The sequence below is a fragment of the Choloepus didactylus genome, chromosome 3 (genome assembly GCF_015220235.1).
Source record: "Choloepus didactylus isolate mChoDid1 chromosome 3, mChoDid1.pri, whole genome shotgun sequence".
NCBI classification, from domain to species: domain Eukaryota; kingdom Metazoa; phylum Chordata; class Mammalia; order Pilosa; family Megalonychidae; genus Choloepus; species Choloepus didactylus.
The window spans coordinates 123347947-123373851 of NC_051309.1; the positions used below are offsets into that span (position 1 = coordinate 123347947).

Consider the following 25905-nt stretch of genomic DNA (forward strand, 5'->3'; position numbering starts at 1 on the left):
GCTTTCCTCTGAAATGCACTTGCCTCGTTAATTGTATTTAGTGGATCAATTCTTTCAAATTGAAGAATAGTGTTTTCTTAGAGCTAAAGTCTTCACTCAACCATATTTTCTAGATTGCCTTTCCCATTTAACATTAATATGAAACCAATGCATAAACAGCAAGGCAGTATTATTTTCTCTCATATGATCCATTCCTGTGAATGGATCTGCATGCATATTAATCCATATTATGTTCACATAATATTTTATGCCTTTTGGGGATAGAAACCATAACTAAACAATAATTTAACCACCATTATTCTTAGTGTGGTGCCATTCAGTTAATGGCTGATTATATGAAGTGTAGCTATTTTATGGTTATGTATTTAATGTAGCTTATTAAGAGATAACATATGCCCCAAAATTTGAGGAAAATCTTTGCTTTGGGATCAAAGAAGTTGTTTATAGTTTGTTCTTAGTTATGCCAAAAATTGACTAGAAATATTTAACTATATTTTCATAATCGTAAAATATGGAAAAGAGAAGTATGTAGGTATCCAGAGCAAAGTTGCACATGGAAGGCAACTTGAATCTGCATCATTGAAGGTTATAATTTTGTTTCCAGGCAACTAGAAGGCATATATTTAGCATAGGTATAATACTAATAAAATCTAAGCTATTAATGTATGAAATGAAAAAACTTGGTGCAACATACAGTAATTAGCTTGAGAGCTTATGGGAAGTAATGGAAAGTCCACAAGTCAAAGTCTGTCAAACTTGGATTTGAACTTGGGTTCAAATCCAGGCTTGCTCACTTGATAACTATGTCACTTTCAGTAATTTAAATCATCTCTTTGACATCTACTTTTTTTTTTTTTTTAATTATTACATGGAGTTTCTAATTCCTAACATACAGGGTTGTTCTGAGGATGGAACGTTGAAGCCCGACACTCAGGGTTGGTGAAGATGCCATTCTTTTCTGTATTTCTGGAGAACAGATTGTGGCACATAAGAGAACCTTATGATGTCTGCTAACTTTATGACTAAAGTTAAAATTTCTGGCCCCACTAAGTGCTCTGAGACAATCTTCCTTTGTTCATCCTTGTCATTTTATTACAAATGGTTCTTAATGTATCCATTTAGACCCCTATCACTTTCCTGCTTACATTTTTCTGTCTGAATTTAAAAAATCAGAGTAGGGAAAGATGGGAGAAGGAAATAGAGAAGTCCTTGTAGGTTGAAAGTAATTTATCACAGAGGATCAAGTTTGTATCATCTATTATGGATAACTGGGCATCATCAATACAGAAAGCTGCTTCAAGGGCTGGTAGGTGCCTTTGTCTACTTATTGAAAGTCAACATATTGGAGAAGATATCCATATATACATAAATGAGTATACATATATACATAAATGAGTATACATATATACATAAATGAGTTTACTTTTGCCCACTTTTTACCTATGGTTCACCTGGGAGAAGTGACATAAAATTTTAACTGTTTGGATCAAAGTTGAACATGCTTTGTTTTTTGTGTTTGAAAATTTAAAAGTAACACTAATTAGTAATTAAAGCCATGGGGCCCTGATGAAAGAAGAGATAGTTCAATGAGCCAGAATAGAATCTAGAAAGAAATCCAATTATATGATAAATTTGTAACTCACTTGATTCATTGAAGGGGTTGCATATAGGACACAGCTTGATTTTCTCCCAACATTTCATTCAAACGAGCTGTCATTCCTGTCATTCTTGGCCTTGAATATCATCTGAAATCATCCTATAGCTTTTTAAAAAAAATTTTGTTTTTTTTTTTTACAGAAGTTGAGGGTTTACAGAAAAATCATGCATAAAATACAGGGTTCCAATGTACCACCCTATTATTAACACCTCGCAGTAGTGTGGTACATTGGTTACAATTGATGAAAGCTCATTTTAATAATTGTACTATTAACTATAGTCCATGATTTACCATAGCGTTCACTGTTCATGTTGTATGGTCCCATAGATTTAAAAAATTTATTATAGTAACATATATACAACCTAAAATTTCCCTTTTATCACTTTCAAATATATAATTCATTGTTGTTAATTACATTCACAATGTTGTGCCACTATCCATTACCAAAATGTTTCCATCGTCCTGAATAGAAACTTTATACAATTTAAGCATTAACTCTCTATTTCCTACCACCACCATCCCCTGATAACCTGTTTTCTAGATTCTGACTCTATGAGTTTGCTTATTCTAAATATTTCTTATCAGTGAGAGCACACAACATTTGTACTTTCGTGTCTGGCTTATTTCACGCAGCATGATGACTTCAGAACTTCATTCCTTTTTAGGGCTGAATACTATTGCATTGTGTGTATATGCCACATTTTGCGTATCCATTAATTGGTTGATGGAAAATTCTGGGAAGCAGACACACTGGAGAGGAGTTTCCCAAGTCAGTCTTTCCCAGCTGAAACAAGCTCAGGAACCTACAAAGAGAGAGCCAAGGGCTCCAGATTGCCCTGGGGAAGTGATTAGGGAGGAGCCAGGAAGGGCACCAGGAGATCCCCCCTGGCTCCTGAAAGCTGCGCTTTCCTGTCTCAGCCCCTGCCCAACAAACGCAGCCCTTCAACTGTACTCTGCAGCTTGGAGGAAGCCTACATGTTTAAGTTTCCTCCACTGCCTTTGTCCAGGATGGGTTGGAAAAATGGCTGCCCTTAGAGCCACCCTGAATGATCAGAAGTAGCTAATCAAAAGCAGGGATCAGCCCTCAGACTGTATACCCAGGGGTCTTGGGGAGTTGGTTTTTATATCTCACTCTGGCACCAGCAAGCTGCACCAGTACCTTACTGCTGCGTGCTGTGAGAATGAGGGATGGGTGACGGTTGCTGTTGCATGGAGTGCAACTCACTCACTGGTATTTATTGCAATTTGCCAGCCTCTTCCTTCTGCTCTTCCTTGATGCTACACAGTGTTCTCCTAGACTCTACAGTTTTGAAATAGTTGATTTAGACAGTTCCTTCCTGTCCAATAGTTGTTTTGGTGGAGGGACTGATTCCTGGAGCTTCCTGTATAGCTACAGTCCTCTCAATCCTATAGCTTTTTGGTCACGTTTTCAGACACTAGTCTCATTTTCAGAAAATAAAAGTGTAGTCCATGTAAACAAAAACTTATTCTCATACCCATTTAAAGGTTTTTTGTTTGTTTGTTTGTTTTTCTCTCCCTTCAGCTCATGTCTGACCTATGGTTGATTTGGATCACTGTAGGGAGGGGAGGAAGGAGAGTATGACCTGTTCTTTCACTGTTCTTTCCCCATCGTCTCCTTCCCTTTCGATCATCTAGCCTTGAGAGAAAGAGGATAGTGAATAGAGAAATAAAGCAAAGGCATTTTCACCTAGTGTGGTTTGTGGTACTTACCTGGCTATCAGATGTTCTCTTTATTTCAGGTGTTCAAATGCTGCCTCTTCTGCCTCTTTTGTGAGGCAACTGGGGTTCTTTGAAGATCTCCAAGATATTTCTCCTGTTGACTTTCTGGGGCCCCTCACCCTGGAGCTTTTGTTGAGGTGGCTCAGGTGGTACAATTAAACCATTTCTTGTTGGAGTCCTTTTGCTCCAGCAGGGTGATGCCTCCTAAGTCAAGATGACATAGGCTAACTGCTTGAATCTAGTTTCATTGCTTTCATTTTGAAAGTAGTGATTGGTGTCTCCCCCAGGTAGGTAAAACTTGCACACACTTCCAAAGTGGTTCTTTTAGTTTCTCCTTTTCCTACATGGCTTGACTGAGGGAAAATACCACAGAGCATTCTCCTAAAATTCTCTTCAAATAAATAGTATTCTTAACGAATCTATAGGCATCTCTACCATAGGATAGGCTTCTGTACTATGATCACTGACCTGGCTTTGTGATCTTCTAATTCATGTGGAGGTGGATCTAGATGTTTTGTTTCAGTTTGGGGCTTCAGCTTAAATTTTGAGCCAACACATAGTTTTATAAATGCCCTTTTTCAAATGTTTTAACGATCAGATAAATTGGGGGAAGTTCTTTCTTATTGGTGTTGGGATATCTTGCTAGCCAATTTGGAACAAAAATAATTGGATCTCTTTCAATACCATACTCAAAGGTAATTTTGAGATGGTTTCATGATTAAAATGCAAAATAAAAGTTGATAAAAATTCTAGAAAAAAGAGATATTGTAATCTTGGTTTTGGAAAGGACTTTCTAAACCAAAGCCAGAAACCATAAAGGAAAAGAAGGCTCAATTAGAATAGGTGCAAATTAAAAACTTCCACATGGCATGCATCATTAACAAAGTTAAAAGACAAATTATACAATGAGAACCAACTGTAACAAAGGGTAAATATTCTCAATATATAATGAGATATCATTAAGAAAGATAGAAATATGATAGAAAAATGAAAAAAAGATAGAAATAGACAATTCAATGCAGAACAAATGCAGTTGATCAATACACATAAATATGATTAGGTGTTCTGTCTTACAAATAACTTGCTGTTCTGTCTGCATGGAATACTTCCCGTCTATACCCACAGATTTTATTAGCCTCATTCTTTTTCACTCAGGTTTTTACTCTAATGCCCTTCAACTCAGAACCTCCCTGAGTCACTTGTTATTTACCACTTCCCTCTATTTGAATATAAACCTCTTGAAATCAAGGACATAGTTTCTGTTTTATCCAGTGTGTCTTGTGCTTGGCCACAGAGGACTCTCATGTATTTGTTGAATAAATGTGTTAATGAATGAAGGAATTAATAGAAAATTATTGATAAAATTACATACAATATTTACCTATTGGATTGAATAAGATTAAAGTATGAAAATACTCAGTGTTTGTGAAATAGTATATTCTTAAATTTGAAGGTATGAATTGGCACAATAGTTCTGCAGGGAAATTTAGCAATTTGAATCAAAATTTTAAATATGCCCACCTATGAGCCAATAATTCCACATCTAAGAATTTATCCTAAGAAAATTGTTGGACAAGTGCACAAACTATATACATATATAGTTGTTTTATCAGAGTATTGTTTATGATAGGAAAAATTATCAGTAAATGAAATGTCTGCTAATACATAGGAAATTGATTAAATATAATTAAATATAATGCAATGTATCCAAATAACCAAGTATTATGCACTCACTAAAGATGGTGTTATATATCTGTTTATTGACATAAGAAGATGTCTGTTATATAGTAGGTTAAAACATAAGATTACCAAATTTATATATAGTGTAATACTGTTTTTGCAGAACAGTCTAGAATGATACTCACCAAAATATTGACAGTGATTAACCTGGGTCATTTTAATCTATATGTTGTTCATTTTCTAAGCATTGGTTATTTTAATAATCATTTAGAACAAGACAACTTTTAAAAAAAGAGCCATAATTTCCTTTCCTAATCTAATGAATCAAATAAAAAGAAAACAGATGAAGTCATTTCTTTAAAAATTTTTTTCCTTCTAGTTTGTTTCTGAGATTATTAATCATTGTTACTGCCACCTAGTGGATGAAGATTACTTTCCCTTTTTTTCCTCTCTCTTTTTTTTTTTTTTTTTAACGATTTTAGGTTATAGCTTGTTTTTTTCCCAAGATTAGTGCTTTATATCTTAGAGTCTGATAATAAATCAGTGGTGGGCTGGTAACTGTTTGACAGCCAGCTCTCTGAAAATCAATGTAAACATATGCATACATTTATAAACTTTTTAAATAAAGTTTACTTATATAAGTACACAATTTATAAAATAAAATATGCAAATACCCTTTATTTAAATTCTATATAGTTAATTGATTATCACAGAATGCTTTCATTAATTTTTGCTGAACTCTTATATCTGTAGCCAACCTCTGGTTGCAGTTTAACTGTGATTTGACACGTGGAGTTGTATCCCAATCCACTAACTCTTTTCCCAATTATCATTAAATTTGATATGTGATATACTATTTAACCATTCCTCATCCTAAATGATACTCATTAATTATTATATTCAAAATATAATCAAAATTGTATTCATTAAACTCACATCTCTTTCAGCTTTGGCACTAAAAAATACCCTTATGTGTAGTATTTGTAAATTTCCATCATGCACGTATTCCCACGATGGCCAGTTTCAATCTACCTGTGTGATATTACTGAGCACAGATTTGAAAAGTGATGCACAGTGTTCTAGTTTGCTAATGCTGCCCTTTTGCAAAACACCAGAAATGAATTGGCTTTTATAAAGGGGGTTTATTTGGTTACACAGTTACAGTCTTAAGGCCATAAAGTGTCCAAGGTAATGCATCAACAAAGGGTACCTTCACTGGAGGATGGCCAGTGGTGTCCAGAAAATCTCTGTTAGCTGGGAAGGCACATAGCTAGCTCCTGTTCCAGAGTTCTGGTTTCAAAATGGCTTTCTCCTAGGATGTTCCTCTCTCAGCTCCTACGCGTTCTTCAAAGTGTCCCTCTTGGCTCACTCCTTCTGTCTGCGCTTATGTAGTGCGTTAGTAAACTAATCAAGGACCACGCTGAATGGGAAGGGCCACACCTCCATGGAAATTATCTAATCAGAGTCATCACCTACAGTTGGGTGGGTTGCATCTCCATGGAAACACTCAAAGAATTACAATCTAATCAACACTAATATGTCTGCCCACACAAGACTGCATCAAAGATAATGGCGTTTTGGGGAACATAATACATCCAAACCAGCACACACAGTAACACAACATATATAGTATTTCCAACAGCATATTGTAAGACATAGTATCTTCAAAAGCATAGATAATAGTAAAATGTAGTAAAATAAATAGGAAATGATGAGTTTAATAAACATATCACTTTGTTTTTAATATAATTTATTTAACTGTGAATTTATATAATTTAAATACTATGTTGACAACTGGACTACAAAATTAATGAATATTTAACACTTGGCTCTCATAAGCCAGTATGAGCCAGCTCCAATACACCACTGAATATAATTTATCTTTTCTGTCTGAGCCATTGTTATTTTTCTGGGAAAATGGAGAACCATGAAAAAGAACCACTCTCGAGTTTCTAATTTATGTTTTAGCAGCATATTAGGCATGTTTTTTTGTTCTCTTCCATTAGTGCGTGTTAAGGAACAGATTGTTTTTAAGTATGTTTTAAGCCTTTGAGCTTATAATTTAATAAAAATGAAGAAAACATAAAATATATGCAAAAATCCAAATTATCAACATTATAATAATACAGATCTAATTAAACTAGAATACCTTGTGGACATACTTACATAGCTCCTTTTACTTTTAAAAAATGCTTCTACATATTGTCTAATTTGCTCCTCCTAACAAACCTGTATGGTGGTTATTGTTATTCCCATTTTCCAGGTAAGGAAATTGGATACAGAGGGGCAAAGTGACTTGACCAAGATCAAGAGTGATTAGGAGAGCTATAAAAATAACAACAATAGCAGCAGCAATATCAGTCTAGAAAATGTTGACTGAGCACTCAGGATATGCCAAGCATTATTCTAAATATTTTGCAGGTATTGTTTCATTTAATCCTTCTTTACAACTTATAAATTTCCATTTTTCAAATAAGGAATCCAGACCAGAATTGGATTTGCTCAAGATTAGAGCCTGGGGTTTACAGTCAGATGTGTCTGACCCTGGAGTCTAACCCAAGAGGTGCTGTAATCTGCCTCACATTCCTAATCTGTCTTCATGTGCTTTCCCACTGCACATTGCTCTTTTAGTTTCCTAGGCTGCTTAAAGCAAATACTATGAAAAGGTTTGGCTTAAACAATGGGAATTTATTTGTTCATAGTTAGAGTCTGAGAATATGTCAAAATGAAGGCATCATCACAGTGATGCTTTCTTCCCACAGACTGGCTGCCAAGGATCCTTGGCTCCTCTTCGGCATGGCAAGACACGTGGCAGCCTCTGTTGGCCTCTCCCTTCTTTTCTGAGTTTTGTTGATTTCAGCTTCTTGCTTCCATGGCTTTCTTTCTTCCTCTGTCTTCATTCCATTTATAAGAGACTCCAGTAATTAAGATCCATTGTGAATGAGGTGAGTCATGCCTTAACTGAAGTAGCCTCATTAAAAGGTCCTACTTAATATGGGTTCACACCCATGGGAATGGATTGGATTTAAGAACAAGTTTATTCTGGGGTACATACAGCTCCAAACCATCACAACTGTGTAGACAGAAAGGACAAGAAATGATGTTTAATATTCTATCTATTGCTCAGGCAAGTATAATTTATAGCTTGAATACTGAAAAATAGTTCCAGGAAAATATTACTAAACACTACTTTTCTCCTTAAACAGGATATTTTTTCCTTTTTCTTGCTGAAAATTTCAGTTAGTTTAAGAGCCCATATGGGAATTTTAGTGACTTTCTCTTAAATAAGCAAAAAATTATGATGTGTGGTGCATTTAAATTTTTCCTCAGTTTGTGGTAGAAATAATACAGACTGAAACTAATTGTACCACTTCTAAAACATAGATACTATTTTGATTTTTGTTTTTCTGTTTTTCTCTGTGTCCATACTATCTTTTTTCCCCTTTCTTTTTTCTAGCACTTTCTACTTGCCCTACTCACCCCTGACACCCCGGAGAGTCTTCTCATCTAAGATTTAATATCTAGGGGGAAAGTGCACCATGAATATTCTTCATAATAAAAAATTAAAACTGATGTATCATAACAAATACACTTTATCATGCTGCATTCTTGTGGGATTTTGTTTGTTTGTTACTTTGGGTTGAATGTGAATTCCTTTCTGCCAACTTGCTAAACTTAGTATTCTGCATGCTTGGGATTGCATGTATTTAGAGAAGTACTACTAGATAGTAGAATTCTAATACAGTTTCATTGTTCTGAGCTATACTGTTTTGCATCATTCCAGAAAAAATTGAAGTACCATACTCTGGTATTTGATTCTGTGTGAAACTTAAAGGCCAGAGTTCTCTTACAATTTTCCAAAGAGGGAGATGTTAACAGAGAGGATACCCTTGCCTTTCATTTCTAACCCTCCGGAGACTTGGGGACTTTCATCGTTTCACATGTGGGGTTGAGGGGAGAATTTTGTTATTTGTTGAGAGGATTACATATGTTTAGTTTGCATCAATTGCAGGACTTTGACATCAGCTGTATTAGTCAAAGTTCTCCAGGGAAACAGAACCAACAGGATACACACACACACACACAAATATTATGAGATTATAATAAATTATAATAAATATTATGAGATTTATTAAAAGAATTGGCTCACACAACTGTGGGGCTGGACAATCCTAATTCCATAGGGCAGGCCACAAGCTTGGGACTCTGATGAAGGTTTTTTCATGAATTCCCAGGAGAACCTGGCTGGCTGAAGTAGAGATGGAAATTCTCCCTTCTGACTGCTGAAATCATCAGTTCTTCCTTTAAGATCTTCAATTGATTAGATGAGACTTCTCTATTGTTAAAGGCAATCTCCTCAGTTGATTGTAGAACAATCACTTACTGATGATCTAAATCCATGAAATAACTTCACAGTAACAATCAGGCCTGGATATCATAACCTCGCCAAGTTAACACATGAACTTAATCATCACATTAGCATGTCTCATATGGGACTTTTACTGATTGATAATAATTTCCTATAAAGGAAATCAAACTTTTGGCATTCTCTAGAGGCCGAATTATTGACTTTTTCCTGACCCTCCATTCTGCCAGAAGGTAGTTTTTTTGCTTGCCTGACACTGAAGCTTGCTTCTTAAACTTTGTTAAGGAATATTACAAGGCATTTGTTGATCCAATAAGCATCTCATGTATTGTGAAGATAAACAGGGACCAGCCACAGTGGTCTTATCTACCCTATAAATATCTAAATTTTTCAGTCTCTTTCAGGTAGCTGGAGTGACACAATCAATATATCTTTTTTTGTATAAATGTAAAGGTGAAAAGAAGTTATTAGAATATATAGATTGGCATTTTACAGGCTCAGAACAATGCATTAACTTCTTTTTTTTATTAGAGAAGTTGTAGGTTTACAGAAAAATCATGCATAAAATACAGTGCCTATATACCACTCTAGTACTAACACCTTGTATTACTATGGCACATTTGCTACAATTCATAAAAGAACATTTAAATAATTGTACTATTAACTATCGTCCATCATTTACAATAGGATTCACTGTTTGTGTTGTATTCTGTACATATTTTAAACCCAAACAAAATTTCAGTACCTATGTGTTATTACTATGTGAATGGCTTGGTCCCTTTATATTAAATTAAATTTGCCGTGGGATATTTTTCTCTGTCTTCTTCCCTCCCTCTTCTATATTTCTTTTCTTTGTCCCTCCTTCCTTCCTTTCCTCCCTCCCTCCCTTCCTTCTTTCCTTCCTTCCTTCCTTCTTTCCTTCCTTCCTTCTTCTCTTCCCATAAGCCAGTTCAGGAACATGTCAGTCCTGAAAATCATCAGTTCCCTCTATAGTTTTAGAATGGCAAAAATATTTCTGTCAAATTATTTTCTGAACTAAGGCAGGATGTTATTTGAACTCTAGCTATGCTGTTTACTGTCCATAGGAAGAAGGAGATAAAGTAATTAAATGGAAGGGATTATGCACTAGGAACCCATATGGCTCCATTCTATACATAATTCAAATATAAACAGACTACTAAGAACTGTAAAATGTTAAACAGGAGGTGTCTTGTAGACTTCATCTAGCACTAGCTCTGTAGTGCAATAATTCTTGTTTTTTTACTAGCCATGGATTTCTTGATATATTTAGTTTTATTTGACCATTAACCAATATTTATTTATAAATGGATAAGAATAGCAAAATATAGTAGAGTCTTTGATAAGATCTCTTTTGAGGGTAGAAAGGTGCTAGTTTTAGAAATGGAAAAGTTCAGAAGATTATCTGGCAGTCTCTGCTTTTCGTAATACTGAGAGTATAGCAATTCTATGTTTATAAGTGGGGGTTGTGTGCTGGTTTTAGAGTAAAACAGAATGCTATTTTTGAAAAATAATTAATAAGTTAAACTCATAAAAATAGATATAACCAAGAAGACAACTTCTAGAAATCTGTCCCAAGGAAACAATCCTAATGATGTAAAAAACTACCTAGTCAAATATGTTTATAATTGTGGAAAATGTTACACTAACTGTGCTCATATTAAAATTATGTTAATAAAACATGCAATAAAATTTAAATATATAATGTAAGTGGAAAAAAGACAATGGAAATAATTCTTTGATACGAATCATATAGAGTTGAAGTTCAGTAAAACACATAAGTACTTAAACAATTTGTGGGAAAAAATTCCACTATGTTAATAGTTGTTGTAGTTTGAATACTTTTCATCCTTTAAAACATTAAAAATATTGTATATTACTTTTATAATAATACGAAAAATAAGAAGATGCATTCTTTTCCTGAGCTAGGTATCAGTCTTACCTAATGGGCCAAATGGCTGCACAAACCTTTCACTCCTATAATAATTTAAGATTATGCTCAAGTTAAGGGTTCTTAATAGTGAAAGGACCAGAACCTTAGAGATTCTATATTTTAAGTTTCCATTGGCAGATAGGTGTGAAAGCATTAGTAGCAAGGAAAACTAGAACTCTAGTCCTTTAATTCTCAATCCAAAATCTTTTTTTTTATTTCTATTGCTTTTTTTCTTATGCTATTTTTATTTTACAAACACTCCCTCTTCCCTCCTCCCCCATCCTCCACCCCCTTTGTTAACTCTAATCTGCTTTATATCTCTGTGAATCTATTTCTAGTCATCTGTTATAAGTACAATTTTTGTCCTTATGTGTCTTGCTTGTTTCACTGAGCGTACTGTTTTTGAGGTTCTTCTCTGTTGCAGCATCTCTCATAACTTCATTTTTTCTTAAGGCTTAATATTCCATGGAGTGTATATACCACATTTTGTTTATCCATTCATTTGTTGATGGGCATTTGGGTTGCTTCTAGCTTTTGGCTCTTGTGAATAATGCTGCTAAAAACATTGATGTGAATGTATCTGTTTGTGACTCTGTTTTCATCCTCTTTGGGTATATATCAAGAAGTGGAATTGCCAGGTCAAATAATAATTCTATATTTAACTTTTCGATAAACTGCCATTTTGGTTTCTACAGTATCTGCACCATTTTACATTCCCAACAACAATGCACCAGAGTTCCAATTTCTCCACATCCTCTCCAACACGTTCTTTCCCATTTCATAAAATAATAGCCATTCTTGTAGGTGTGAAGTGTTTTCTCATTGTGATTTTAATTTGCATTTCCCTATTGGCTAATGATGTTGAGGATCATTTCATGTGTTTATTGTCCATTTGTATATTTTCTTTGGAGAAATGTCTATTCAAGTCCTTTGTCCATCTTTTTTTGGGATGGAGGGAGGGACTGTTCTTTATCTTCATTCCAAAAAGAAATTTGTCAATTTTCAGTATCAAAACAGTTGCATTATTGGTTCTCTCTTTCTCCCAATCTGCCCCCAAAAGAGACCACACCAAGGAGGGTAAATTTTAAGCCAATTATCTGCAGGATGCACACCTAACAGACCTCACCGAAACCTCACCTAAAAGTGGGAACCTGGCTGGGGAAAGGAATTGTAAAAGATCGGCTTACTGCCAGCCCAGACTCCAAAGAAGCAAAGTTTCAAAATAACATAAAATATAAAAAAAGTTTTGTACATAAGCTATTCAAGATTTCTTCAGCAGGGCTGATACAAAGCATGAGGTGGCACTTGTGAGACACAGCAGCTTCAGCCCCAGAAAAGGGTTTTGAGATGTTTCATATGGCTAAATCAGTGGCAAAAACGTAATTTTCTCTTGTTTTCTTTTTTAAAGGAGGCAAAAGAGTACATCAGCGGTCACCTCAACATAAGAGGCACGTGATCCTTTCTGTAGCGACTGGGGAGAGGGTAGAGAAAGGAGGGAACAAAGATTTGGTCTCAGAGGTCTCATCATATTAATTTGGTCACTTCTGATGAGAAAAAAAGTGAGATACCTTAAAGCTGAAAACCTGAACTCCTGGAATCTCCTCTCTGGTTTGGCTAGTGCTTTGTATGGAGCAATGAGGTTTCCCACAATGGAGTCTTTCCCTGGGCTACGTTCGGTTCTCAGTGAGGCAGGCCCAAACCTCTTTCCCTCCTCTATGGAGAGAACAGTATGTATTAAGTTGAAAAGTTACCTTCCAAAAATGAGAAAGGGATTAGATTGCTGTGGAATTCTTTGGAATGTTTTACAAATGGTTGCTGCAACAACAAAAAGGGGGGTAATTACAAAATGTATACATCACAACATGCATTTAAAGACACTTGCATTGTGCTCACATTCCCTTAAATGTTGTTCCCCAAAGTGCTCAGCCCCTAGCCCAGCTGCAATCTCTGGGAGAGGCAGAGGCAGTTTGGTGAAAAAGAAACCGGGCCAGGGATGGGTGGGTGGGTGTGTGGGTGTTCAGCGAGAGGAGAAAGTAGCCTTCCAGTTAAAGGTCAGTGCTTGGTTTAAAGGTCAGCTTCAGGCAGGCTGGCCCCAGGTGGAATCGGGGTGAAAGGGACGAGCAGCGGCAGGGCGAGACTGGGACGCTCTGCATCTCATTCTGGTCAAGCAGAGTCTGTTCCAGCATTCTTTGTGTAAAGAGATGCTCCTCTTTGGTGCATATCTTCCAAATCATCAATTGTCTTTTCCAGCTTAGCTACCAATTTCTCAGCAAACTAAGCACACATCTCTGCCTCCTTAGGTTTATCAGTAAGAATCGTTCTCTCTTCATATTTGTCTTCTTTTTTGAGAGTACTTTTCTTCAGCAGCACTCAGACACTTCAGGTTCTGGTCCATCAGTCTGATCTGCTCATCCATCTCTTGACAGCGGGACTCTGACAGCTCAGCTCATTCCACAGTGCGTTCCAAGTCCCCTTCAATAATCACCAACTTAGGAGCCACCTCCTGGTACTTCTGATCTGCATATTGTGCAATGTGCTTAGCTTCTTTGAGTTGGTTTTCCTGGAGTTCCATCTTTTCTTCATCTTTTAAAGCCTGGTTTTCAATATTCTTCATCCGTCTCCCACTCTCAGCAGCAGCTTTCTCTGCCTCTTCCAATTTTAGCAGGGCAGTGGCCAGGCACTTCTGAGTGCAGTCCAGCTCCTCTTCAACCAGCTGAATCCAACGGTTCAAGGAGGCCACCTCAGCCTCAGCCTTTCTCAGTTTCCAGGCCTGCCTTTCTCCCACCTCTTCCCGCTGGAGATGCTCAGCTCCCTCTCTAGCATCTACCTGATGCTGTAGAACCTGGATCTTGTGCTTCACTGCCATGATGGTGGTGATCCCGGCCATTGTGCCCACTCAACAACTGCTAGCGCATGGGCTCCTGCCTCCTTTGCTCGGTTTTGCAGCTGCTTGTCTCTGCCCATTTTAAAAATGGTTTGTTTGTCTTCTTGTTGTTGAGTTATAGGAGTTCATTATAAATTCCTGGATATTAAAACCTTATCTGATATATATGGTTTCCAAATGTCTTCTCCCATTCTGTAGGGTTTTTCATTTTCTTGGTAATTCCCTTTGATGCACAAAAGTTTTAAACTTATTTTAAATTAAAAGTTTTAAATTATCTTCTAAGAGTTTTCTAGTTTAGCTCTTATGTTTAGATCCTTGATCCATTTTGAGTTGATTTTTGTATATGGTGTGAGCTAGCAGTCTGACTTCATTCTTTTGCATGAGGCTATCCAGTTTTCCCAGCATCATTTTGCACCTGTGCACCTCCAAAATCTTTTAAATTACAAAATATTCTGTTGCAAAAAAATTTTAAATGAAAATGAATTTATTGTGTACTTGATTACATAAGGAACTACCAATTTACTACATGATATGCACATAGAATGATTCTACAATGGGAGTCTAGTCTATTGGTCATGAAATGTAACTTATTAAAAGCAAATATGCTATATGTAGTTATATGCCAGGCATAATAAAACACTGAATATACAATTGCCAATATTTGTCTTCTAATTTTTGGTTGTAGGATCTGGAGGAAGGGGTAAACTGAAGGGCCCATACCTCTGTTTAGAGATATTAATGTGGATGCCATCTTGTTTTCTAAATAAATTTTCTTAATAGAAAAGTACAGGCATTCATTCGTTCATTTAATAGGTACGTATCAGTAACCTACTGTGTGCTAGTCTTTGCATTTAATGCAGAGGAGATAATGCTAAGCAAAAACATTAAGCACAATTCCTTTTCTACCCTTCCTCCTCAAAAGAGCCGTTTCATTTTATAAATATTGGGCATCCGTAAGGTAATCCTTGTGGATGATCCTAAGTCACTACCCTTTTGGGTCCTGAAACTGGAATTGAATGACGAGAGTGTAATAGGGAAAGACACTGAATATTCTGGGTGCTAATTAAATTTAATGGTTAAGGAAAGGAAGATAGGCACTGTTTATACTAGTATTGCATATATTTTAAAGTAGCCTTTTAATTTTGTCTGAAGTGTATCTGCAGTATCTCCCTTGTCTAAAGATTTAATATGTACTGCACATGGTCAACATTTTGGTATGTTTCTTGAATGGCCTCTACCTGAAAAATATGTTTGGAAGTGTTATTATTTTGTAATATATGGAACCACATATTTATTCCTACCAAATGATAATGGTTATCCTATTGGGAAAAAAAAGAGATTGAAAATGCAGAGGGGGACCCTAAACTGAACCTCCAAATGAAGCAGATTTTCTGGGGAGAGAAAGCTTCCTTAAGAGAAGTGTTATTTTGCTCTTGAAGCAATCTCCCCACCCTCTCCCCACTGTTAGATAAGAGGATGCTCCCTAGGGAGTTTTAAAATTACTCTTGTTTCTCTAATGCTCTGTCAATATTTATGTAACTGAATTGATGCAAAGGTGAAAAAGTGAAGATCTAGAAACTTGATGATATTATGGAACATAAACACATATAGATAGGTAAATTATTATTATTAATTTTTTACTTAAGAGAGTCTCTGTAGTATAATTGTCTTTAATTAATTAATTAATCAATTCCTGTCTCACATGTGTTGATATGTAGGAATATGCGTACTAAAAAGTTTTCATGTATGTGGCTGTAAACAGTACTGCTACCACTGGAAGTGCGGCAGTAAGAGTGAAGAGAAGTAAAATACATACTGGCTAATAGACCTAGGGAGACTGGCAATGGCCTTCTCAAATCCAGCTCAATTACTTGGTGGGTTCATGAGGAGTGCCTTAAAGTCAGCCCAATTTGAGAGGCTCCCTTATTTGAAATCTGCCACAGACCTGTGGAGTTACAAAAGCTCCCGCAATCAGGAAGCCTGGGTTCATCCTGATTTAATGTTAAGCAGCTGAAACAGTGTGAAACGAGGAAAAAAAAGTGTTTTTTTTCATTCTGGTGTTCTCCAATGGCGACATTAGTAATAATAATAATTTATTTAAAATAACCTAGGTGGAGAAAAAAAAAGTCTTTGTGTTTCCAAGCAAAACAACTCAGATGAATAGCATTATCTAAGAGAAGAACTCCTGAGAAAATCATAATATAATATAATATGATGCCAGTACTATCAGTGGTATCACTAAGCCAGAGGACCTCTTCTGAAGGAAAAGTTGCGTGGATGAAATGACTAGATGAAATGTATGTAGAATGGATTCTAAGCCAGAGGAGGAACTGTGATAGTGTGTGCTGTTTTTTTTTTTTTTTTCCATTATATATTTTTTGTATCTCATTTCTAAAACCACCCAAAGTCACAGAAAATAAGTGAATTGATTATTACATCAGAAACATAAGACGTTTCTTTTTTCTTACATAATTTTTCTGGCTCCCAAATATAATTATTGTTTTTCTCCTGTTTATCTGCTTGTTTTTTAAGAACCAGAACACCAAACCTCTATTTTTAAAAAGAATCCATTAGTCCTCAACCCTGAGCATGTAACAGATTACACTTAGTGCACGACCAGAATTAAATCAATTTAAAAATAAATAAATATGATTCTCTTAATAAATTTATTCTTTAAAATAATAAATTAGTGACAATTTTTTAAACTTATTAAAATTTGACTATACCATTGTTTTCCTCAAATATGGCATTTTCATAGTAATAAGGGTAGTTTATTTTATATATTAGGTTTGCCAAGTCTCCTCACTTGTCTTTCCCCTTTTGACCATCGCAGCATCCATTTAAGGAAATTGAAGTTGGTATCATTACTTCAATTTTATAGATAAAACCAAGGTTCAGAAAGATTTCTTTTCCTTAGAACATGCTTTGCAGTGTCTTCTCAGTTCACCATATTTCTTTATTATCAGAAGCTTACACAAATAACCAGATTTCCAAGGTATTTGTAATACTCAGTTTCCATATCAATCTTGGGTAGCACTGTTGTTACTTAAGGTGTATTATAAATTCTTTAGTTTATGTAAATTATTTAAGTAACTGCTATTGTGCTGTTTTTAATAGTGTTCTTAACAGACTCAAACAGGCTACAGTTAAAATTCCATTAAAAAATGTCACTACAGAGAAGAGTTCTGTACAAAAACCTATTTCTTTGTCTGGGCAGCCAGCCCATGGAAAGTGTTTGTCTGATCTAGTTGTAATGAATTCTGTATGCAGAAAAACAAATGCTTTCTCTGGATTCTAAAAGTCAGTATAACAATAGCAACAAAACTGATGAGTGCTACTCTCCTTGTAGGTAGGAAAAAGACAATTGAAGATATGGTGATGGTCTTTTCATAGTTTTTTTGTTTGTTTTTTGTCTGCTACTGTAGAGTAGCAGTTACTTGTTTCCACCTCAAAACTTTTCATCAAGCAGAAACGTTCTTTCCTCCAAAACTACCAAAACAAAGCTACAAAGTTTCTGAATGTGGGACAGAGAAAGGAAAATTGTGTGCTTAATAAGTTCCTCGTTTCTTTAATAGGTTCTAAACACTTTAAATAAAAATTCCTCATCAACTCTTTAGAGTTAATGCCTTACCTTATCTATCTGTAGATAAAATAGATTGCAAATACCATTTTCTTTTTGTGGATTATAAAACATACATAACCAGAATGAAAGCGGGCTACATTTCTCTTTGTTGTGTTTGGAACTATTGTACCATGTGTCTATGATCAACTTTTCAATCGCAGTTTTCTCTCCTTCTTAATGTAAGGTGTTGTGCTAATGTCTGCAAATAAAAATTGCTGGCGTAATTGTAACGAGTGGAGCTGACTGAAGAGTTTGTGAGAAGTCAAAATAATCTCAGTGGTTCTCAATTCTGTCTGCTCATGATAGTGAGTTGAGAATCTTTTCAAACATACTGATACTTGAACCTTCCATCAGAAGTTCTGATTTAATTTGTGTGGGCTGGGGCCTGGGCCTAGGAATTTTTAAAAAACTCCTAAAGTGCCTACAGTGTGCAGCCAGAGTTGAGAAATATTAATCGTCTGTGGTCCCCAAACTTTGGTTCTGCTTAAATAATGGAAACTTGTTAAGGAAACAAATGTCTAAGCTCCACCCTACACCTACAGAATCAGAATCTCTGGGTAGAGGACTCTGGCATCTGTATTTTAAAAAGCGTTGTGGGATATTTGAGAATCGCTAATTTATTGAAAGAGGAGCATGACGTAACTTCACTGAGCCTTAACTAAATTCTAATATGGATAGAAAAGGAAATTATTTACTCTAAGAATTCCTGGTAGATTTCTTGCTAATCCTTTGTATGCCAGGTGTTATTTCTTTTTATACCCCAGGTTTTTTTCAGCTATTAGCTAAATATTTCCTGATTATCTACTTTGTTTCCTATCATTTAATTTTTTTATACTGCTTACCAACAAGAAGAAACCAGATGAAATGTTTAAATAGCCAGTGGCATATTCCTTTACATCTAGTTAATTCTGGTGTCCTGGTGATGTGACTGCATTTTCCAAGTGATTTCAAAATGTTCCCTCCTCTGAAAGCAATATAAGAATGTATTTTGACTTAATCCTTCCTCTTTCAAAGCCATGGGTATTTCCAACTATTGCTTTCGTTGACTATTTTAAATTTTAACAATCCTGATGATACTAAAGCCCATTTCTAGCTTTATTGCTCATGTTGTGCAAGGCAAAAATATTCTTTCCTGTGAACTCAATCTATTGCATGTGTCTGTTACTGCTTCCCAACCTCCAATAGTCAAAATATCATTGCACCCAGGGTAATTACAGCTCTTGGTTTGAGTGGAGTTGTGTAAAAAGATTACTTAGATTTTAGTCATTCTTAAACCTACAGAAACAGTTTCTTAGTTAAAAAATTTGATAACTAAAAATAATCCATGGGCCACAGTAGAAGAGTAGCACTTGGCTTATAGCAAATATCCAGAGAATGGTAGGGTTGAATTTCTTTTCCAATCCAATCACTATTTCTCTCCATGACATTTTTCAGTCTCAATGGATGTCTCTATAAAATTGAAATAATAAAGTACTTGTTCTCACATATTTCCTCCAGTAAAAAAAAAGTTAAAGAAAACCTTCCACAAAATGTAGAGGCTGAACTATATCTCTACAGAATGTGATCATTTGCAAGAATCAAATTTGTAGACAACAAATCTAACATTTCTTTCAAATTGGAAATTAAACAAATAATGATAACTCCAACACACTAACATGGTTTCATATTTTACGACCCTTTACAGGGTCAACAGTAGTCAACTATTTACACTCACCCATGCCTTGTAATCACTGCCATGGTTGCCTTCAGTCATCGTTCAGTCATTGCATAATTATAATATTGTATTACATTATTAGTAAGCCATGTCCTATTGTTGTATTCCTATGTTATTTCCAAAAATGCATAACATTATCCATTTTTAGTGTCTTTTTATCTCTAGATGATATTTTGAATCACATTCATATTGGTTAGAATATTCCTGTTATAGGAAACAGTGTAACACTGTATTTTAAAAAAAATATTTATTGTCTGATTTTACAAAAGCATGAAAATTTATGAGTAACTTTGATACTTTCAAATTTAGAAAAACCTAATTCAGTATTTTTAAGTAGGATTGTGTCTTTTGCATTAAGTATAAAACTTCAGTTGACGTCTTCAAACATCTTCTATTATAGTAATTGCATAAATTAAGGGTCAAAATACATTAGGAAGAAACTATGATAATATGTTTCCATCTCCTTGTGAACATAAGCTGTACATCCAATTTATATAATAAATATTTGATTAAATTTATGATATCCTTTGTGGATCATTAAAAAATTAAAATATACTCAAATAATTTTCATTTATAAAATTTTAGCATAAATTTCATATGTATTTTTCTAGCATAATTTTTAAAATGTCTTATCATGATAAAAGTAATATGTATTACCAGTAGAAAATTTAGAAAATTATTTGTATTAGTCATGATAAATAGTTTTAATGTCCTTTAAAAATGGATATATACACACACACACACATATATACACTTTTTAAAAGAAAATTTGTGATCATATTGTAAATTCATTTTTTACTTAATCATTCAGTAAGAATTTCAAGTTTGTAAATATTCTCTGACAATATTCCCTTATCAGTGTTGCATATTTTTTTGCTATTGAAAGTAAATATGGAGAGGCGGGGCAAGATGGCAGACTGGTGAGCTGTATGTTTTAGTTACTCCTCCAGGAAAGTAGGTAAAAAGCCAGGAACTGCGTGGACTGGACACCACAGAGCAATCTGTCTTTGGGCATACTTCATACAACACTCATGAAAACGTGGAACTGCTGAGATCAGCGAAATCTGTAAGTTTTTGCGGCCAGGGGACCCGTGCCCCTCCCTGCCAGGCTCAGTCCCGGGGGAGGAGGGGCTGTCAGCTCCAGGAAGGAGAAGGGAGAATTGCAGTGGCTGCTCTTATCGGAAACTCATTCTACTGATTCAAACTCCAACCATAGATAGACTGAGACCAGACACCAGAGACTCTGAGAGCAGCCAGCCCAGCAGAGAGGAGACAGGCATAGAAAAAAAACAACACGAAAAACTCCAAAATAAAAGCAGAGAATTTTTGGAGTTCTGGTGAACACAGAAAGGGGAAGGGCGGAGATCAGGCCTTGAGGCGCATATGCAAATCCCGAAGCAAGGCTGATCTCTCTGCCCTGTGCACCTTTCCTTAAAGGCCCTGGTTGCTTTGTCTATTAGCATTTGGATAACCCATTAGATCTCTGAGGAGGGCCGTTTTTTTTTTTTTTTTTTTTTAAATCCTTTTTGCTTTTTCTAAAACAATTACTCTAAGAAGCTCAATACAGAAAGCTTCAAAGAATTGAAATTTGGGCACGTCAAGTCAAGAGCAGAACTAAGAGAGCTCTGAGACAAAAGGCAATAATCCAGTGGCTGAGAAAATTCACTAAACAACACAACTTCCCAACAAAAGGGGGGTGTCCGCTCACAGCCACCATCCTGGTGGACAGGAAACACTCCTGCCCATCGCCAGCCCCATAGCCCAGAGCTGCCCCAGACAACCCAGTGTGACGGAAGTGCTTCAAATAACAGGCACACACCACAAAACTGGGCATGGACATTGGCCTTCCCTGCAACCTCAGCTGAATGTCCCAGAGCTGGGAAGGGGGAGCAGTGTGAATTAACAAAGCCCCATTCAGCCATCATTTGAGCAGACTGGGAGCCTCCCAACACAGCCCAGCAGCCCAGAACTGCCCTGGGGGGACGGCACTCACCTGTGACATAGCACAGTCATCCCTCAACAGAGGACCCGGGGTGCACAGCCTGGAAGAGGGGCCCACTTGCAAGTCTCAGGAGCCATACGCCAATACCAAAGACTTGTGGGTCAGTGGCAGAGACAAACTGTGGCAGGACTGAACCGAAGGATTAGACTATTGCAGTAGCTTTAAAACTCTAGGATCACCAGGGAGATTTGATTGTTAGGGCCACCCCCCCCTCCCCGACTGCCCAGAAACACGCCCCACATACAGGGCAGGCAACACCAACTACACACGCAAGCTTGGGACACCAATTGGGCCCCACAAGACTCACTCCCCCACTCACCAAAAAGGCTAAGCAGGGGAGATCTGGCTTGTGGAGAACAGGTGGCTCGTGGACGCCACCTGCTGGTTAGTTAGAGAAAGTGTACTCCACGAAGCTGTAGATCTGATAAATTAGAGATAAGGACTTCAACTGGTCTACAAACCCTAAAAGAACCCTATCAAGGTCAGCAAATGCCACGAGGCCAAAAACAACAGAAAATTATAAAGCATATGAAAAAACCAGACGATATGGATAACCCAAGCCCAAGCACCCAAATCAAAAGACCAGAAGAGACACACCTAGAGCAGCTACTCAAAGAACTAAAGATGAACAATGAGACCATAGTACGGGATATGAAGGAAATCAAGAAGACTCTAGAAGAGCATAAAGAAGACATTGCAAGACTAAATAAAAAAATGGATGATCTTATGGAAATTAAAGAAACTGTTGACCAAATTAAAAAAGATTCTGGACACTCATAGTACAAGACTAGAGGAAGTTGAACAACGAATCAGTGACCTGGAAGATGACAGAATGGAAAATGAAAGCATAAAAGAAAGAATGGGGAAAAAAATTGAAAAAAATCGAAATGGACCTCAGGGATATGATAGATAATATGAAACGTCCAAATATAAGACTCATTGGTGTCCCAGAAGGGGAAGAAAAGGGTAAAGGTCTAGGAAGAGTATTCAAAGAAATTGTTGGGGAAAACTTCCCAAATCTTCTAAACAACATAAATACACAAATCATAAATGCTCAGCGAACTCCAAATAGAATAAATCCAAATAAACCCACTCCGAGACATATACTGATCACACTGTCAACACAGAAGAGAAGGAGCAAGTTCTGAAAGCAGCAAGAGAAAAGCAATTCACCACATACAAAGGAAACAGCATAAGACTAAGTAGTGACTACTCAGCAGCCACCATGGAGGCGAGAAGGCAGTGGCACGATATATTTAAAATTCTGAGTGAGAGGAATTTCCAGCCAAGAATACTTTATCCAGCAAAGCTCTCCTTCAAATTTGAGGGAGAGCTTAAATTTTTCACAGACAAAGAAATGCTGAGAGAATTTGCTAACAAGAGACCTGCCCTACTGGAGATACTAAAGGGAGCCCTACAGACAGAGAAACAAAGACAGGACAGAGAGACTTGGAGAAAGGTTCAGTACTAAAGAGATTCGGTATGGGTACAATAAAGGATATTAATAGAGAGAGGGAAAAATATGGCAAACAAAATCCAAAGGATAAGATGGCCGATTCAAGAAATGCCTTCACGGTTTTAACGTTGAATGTAAATGGATTAAACTCCCCAATTAAAAGATATAGATTCGCAGAATGGATCAAAAAAAATGAACCATCAATATGTTGCATACAAGAGACTCATCTTAGACACAGGGACACAAAGAAATTGAAAGTGAAAGGATGGAAAAAAATATTTCATGCAAGCTACAGCCAAAAGAAAGCAGGTGTAGCAATATTAATCTCAGATAAAATAGACTTCAAATGCAGGGATGTTTTGAGAGACAAAGAAGGCCACTACATACTAATAAAAGGGGCAATTCAGCAAGAAGAAATAACAATCGTAAATGTCTATGCACCCAATCAAGGTGCCACAAAATACATGAGAGAAACATTGGCAAAACTAAAGGAAGCAATTGATGTTTCCACAATAATTGTGGGAGACTTCAACACATCACTCTCTCCTATAGATAGATCAACCAGACAGAAGACCAATAAGGAAATTGAAAACCTAAACAATCTGATAAATGAATTAGATTTAACAGACATCTACAGGACATTACATCCCAAATCACCAGGATACACATACTTTTCTAGTGCTCACGGAACTTTCTCCAGAATAGATCATATGCTGGGACATAAAACAAGCCTCAATAAATTTAAAAAGATTGAAATTATTCAAAGCACATTCTCTGACCACAATGGAATACAATTAGAAGTCAATAACCATCAGAGACTTAGAAAATTCACAAATACCTGGAGGTTAAACAACACACTCCTAAACAATCAGTGGGTTAAAGAAGAAATAGCAAGAGAAATTGCTAAATATATAGAGACGAATGAAAATGAGAACACAACATACCAAAACCTATGGGATGCAGCAAAAGCAGTGCTAAGGGGGAAATTTATAGCACTAATGCATATATTAAAAAGGAAGAAAGAGCCAAAATCAAAGAACTAATGGATCAACTGAAGAAGCTAGAAAATGAACAGCAAACCAATCCTAAACCAAGTACAAGAAAAGAAATAACAAGGATTAAAGCAGAAATAAATGACATAGAGAACAAAAAAACAATAGAAAGGATAAATATCACCAAAAGTTGGTTCTTTGAGAAGATCAACAAGATTGACAAGCCCCTAGCTAGACTGACAAAATCAAAAAGAGAGAAGACCCATATAAACAAAATAATGAATGAAAAAGGTGACATAACTGCAGATCCTGAAGAAATTAAAAAAATTATAAGAGGATATTATGAACAACTGTATGGCAACAAACTGGATAATGTAGAAGAAATGGACAATTTCCTGGAAACATATGAACAACCTAGACTGACCAGAGAAGAAATAGAAGACCTCAACCAACCCATCACAAGCAAAGAGATCCAATCAGTCATCAAAAATCTTCCCACAAATAAATGCCCAGGGCCAGATGGCTTCACAGGGGAATTCTACCAAACTTTCCAGAAAGAACTGACACCAATCTTACTCAAAACTCTTTCAAAACATTGAAGAAAATGGAACACTACCTAACTCATTTTATGAAGCTAACATCAATCTAATACCAAAACCAGGCAAAGATGCTACAAAAAAGGAAAACTACCGGCCAATCTCCCTAATGAATATAGATGCAAAAATCCTCAACAAAATACTTGCAAATCGAATCCAAAGACACATTAAAAAAATCATACACCATGACCAAGTGGGGTTCATTCCAGGCATGCAAGGATGGTTCAACATAAGAAAAACAATCAATGTATTACAACACATTAAAAACTCGAAGGGGAAAAATCAATTGATCATCTCAATAGATGCTGAAAAAGCATTTGACAAAATCCAACATCCCTTTTTGATAAAAACACTTCAAAAGATAGGAATTGAAGGAAACTTCCTCAACATGATAAAGAGCATATATGAAAAACCCACAGCCAGCATAGTACTCAATGGTGAGAGACTGAAAGCCTTCCCTCTAAGATCAGGAACAAGACAAGGATGCCCGCTGTCACCACTGTTATTCAACATTGTGCTGGAAGTGCTAGCCAGGGCAATCCGGCAACACAAAGAAATAAAAGGCATCCAAATTGGAAAAGAAGAAGTAAAACTGTCATTGTTTGCAGATGATATGATCTTATATCTAGAAAACCCTGAGAAATCAACGATACACCTACTAGAGCTAATAAACAAATTTAGCAAAGTAGCGGGATACAAGATTAATGCACATAAGTCAGTAATGTTTCTATATGCTAGAAATGAACAAACTGAAGAGACACTCAAGAAAAAGATACCATTTTCAATAGCAACTAAAAAAATCAAGTACCTAGGAATAAACTTAACCAAAGATGTAAAAGACCTATACAAAGAAAACTACATAACTCTACTAAAAGAAATAGAAGGGGACCTTAAAAGATGGAAAAATATTCCATGTTCATGGATAGGAAGGCTAAATGTCATTAAGATGTCAATTCTACCCAAACTCATCTACAGATTCAATGCAATCCCAATCAAAATTCCAACAACCTACTTTGCAGACTTGGAAAAGCTAGTTATCAAATTTATTTGGAAAGGGAAGATGCCTCGAATTGCTAAAGACACTCTAAAAAAGAAAAACGAAGTGGGAGGACTTACACTCCCTGACTTTGAAGCTTATTATAAAGCCACAGTTGCCAAAACAGCATGGTACTGGCACAAAGATAGACATATAGATCAATGGAATCGAATTGAGAATTCAGAGATAGACCCTCAGATCTATGGCCG

The 25905-nt window shown here is 36.1% G+C and overlaps 2 protein-coding genes and 1 pseudogene across 3 annotated transcripts in view; 2 read left to right on the forward strand and 1 right to left on the reverse strand.

Annotated features, from left to right (window-relative positions):
• Positions 1-25905, forward strand: part of ANK2 (ankyrin 2) — a 739617-nt gene that overhangs the window by 271367 nt on the left and 442345 nt on the right. The window lies entirely within an intron of this gene.
• LOC119529080 lies at positions 13440-14281 on the reverse strand (annotated as a pseudogene).
• The window catches only part of LOC119529081 (regulatory factor X-associated protein-like), a 43003-nt gene continuing 31405 nt past the window's right edge, over positions 14308-25905 (forward strand). The window contains exon 1 of the mRNA XM_037829153.1: positions 14308-14368. Within this exon, the coding sequence (XP_037685081.1) occupies positions 14308-14368 (61 nt within the window). The remainder of the gene's footprint in view (positions 14369-25905) is intronic.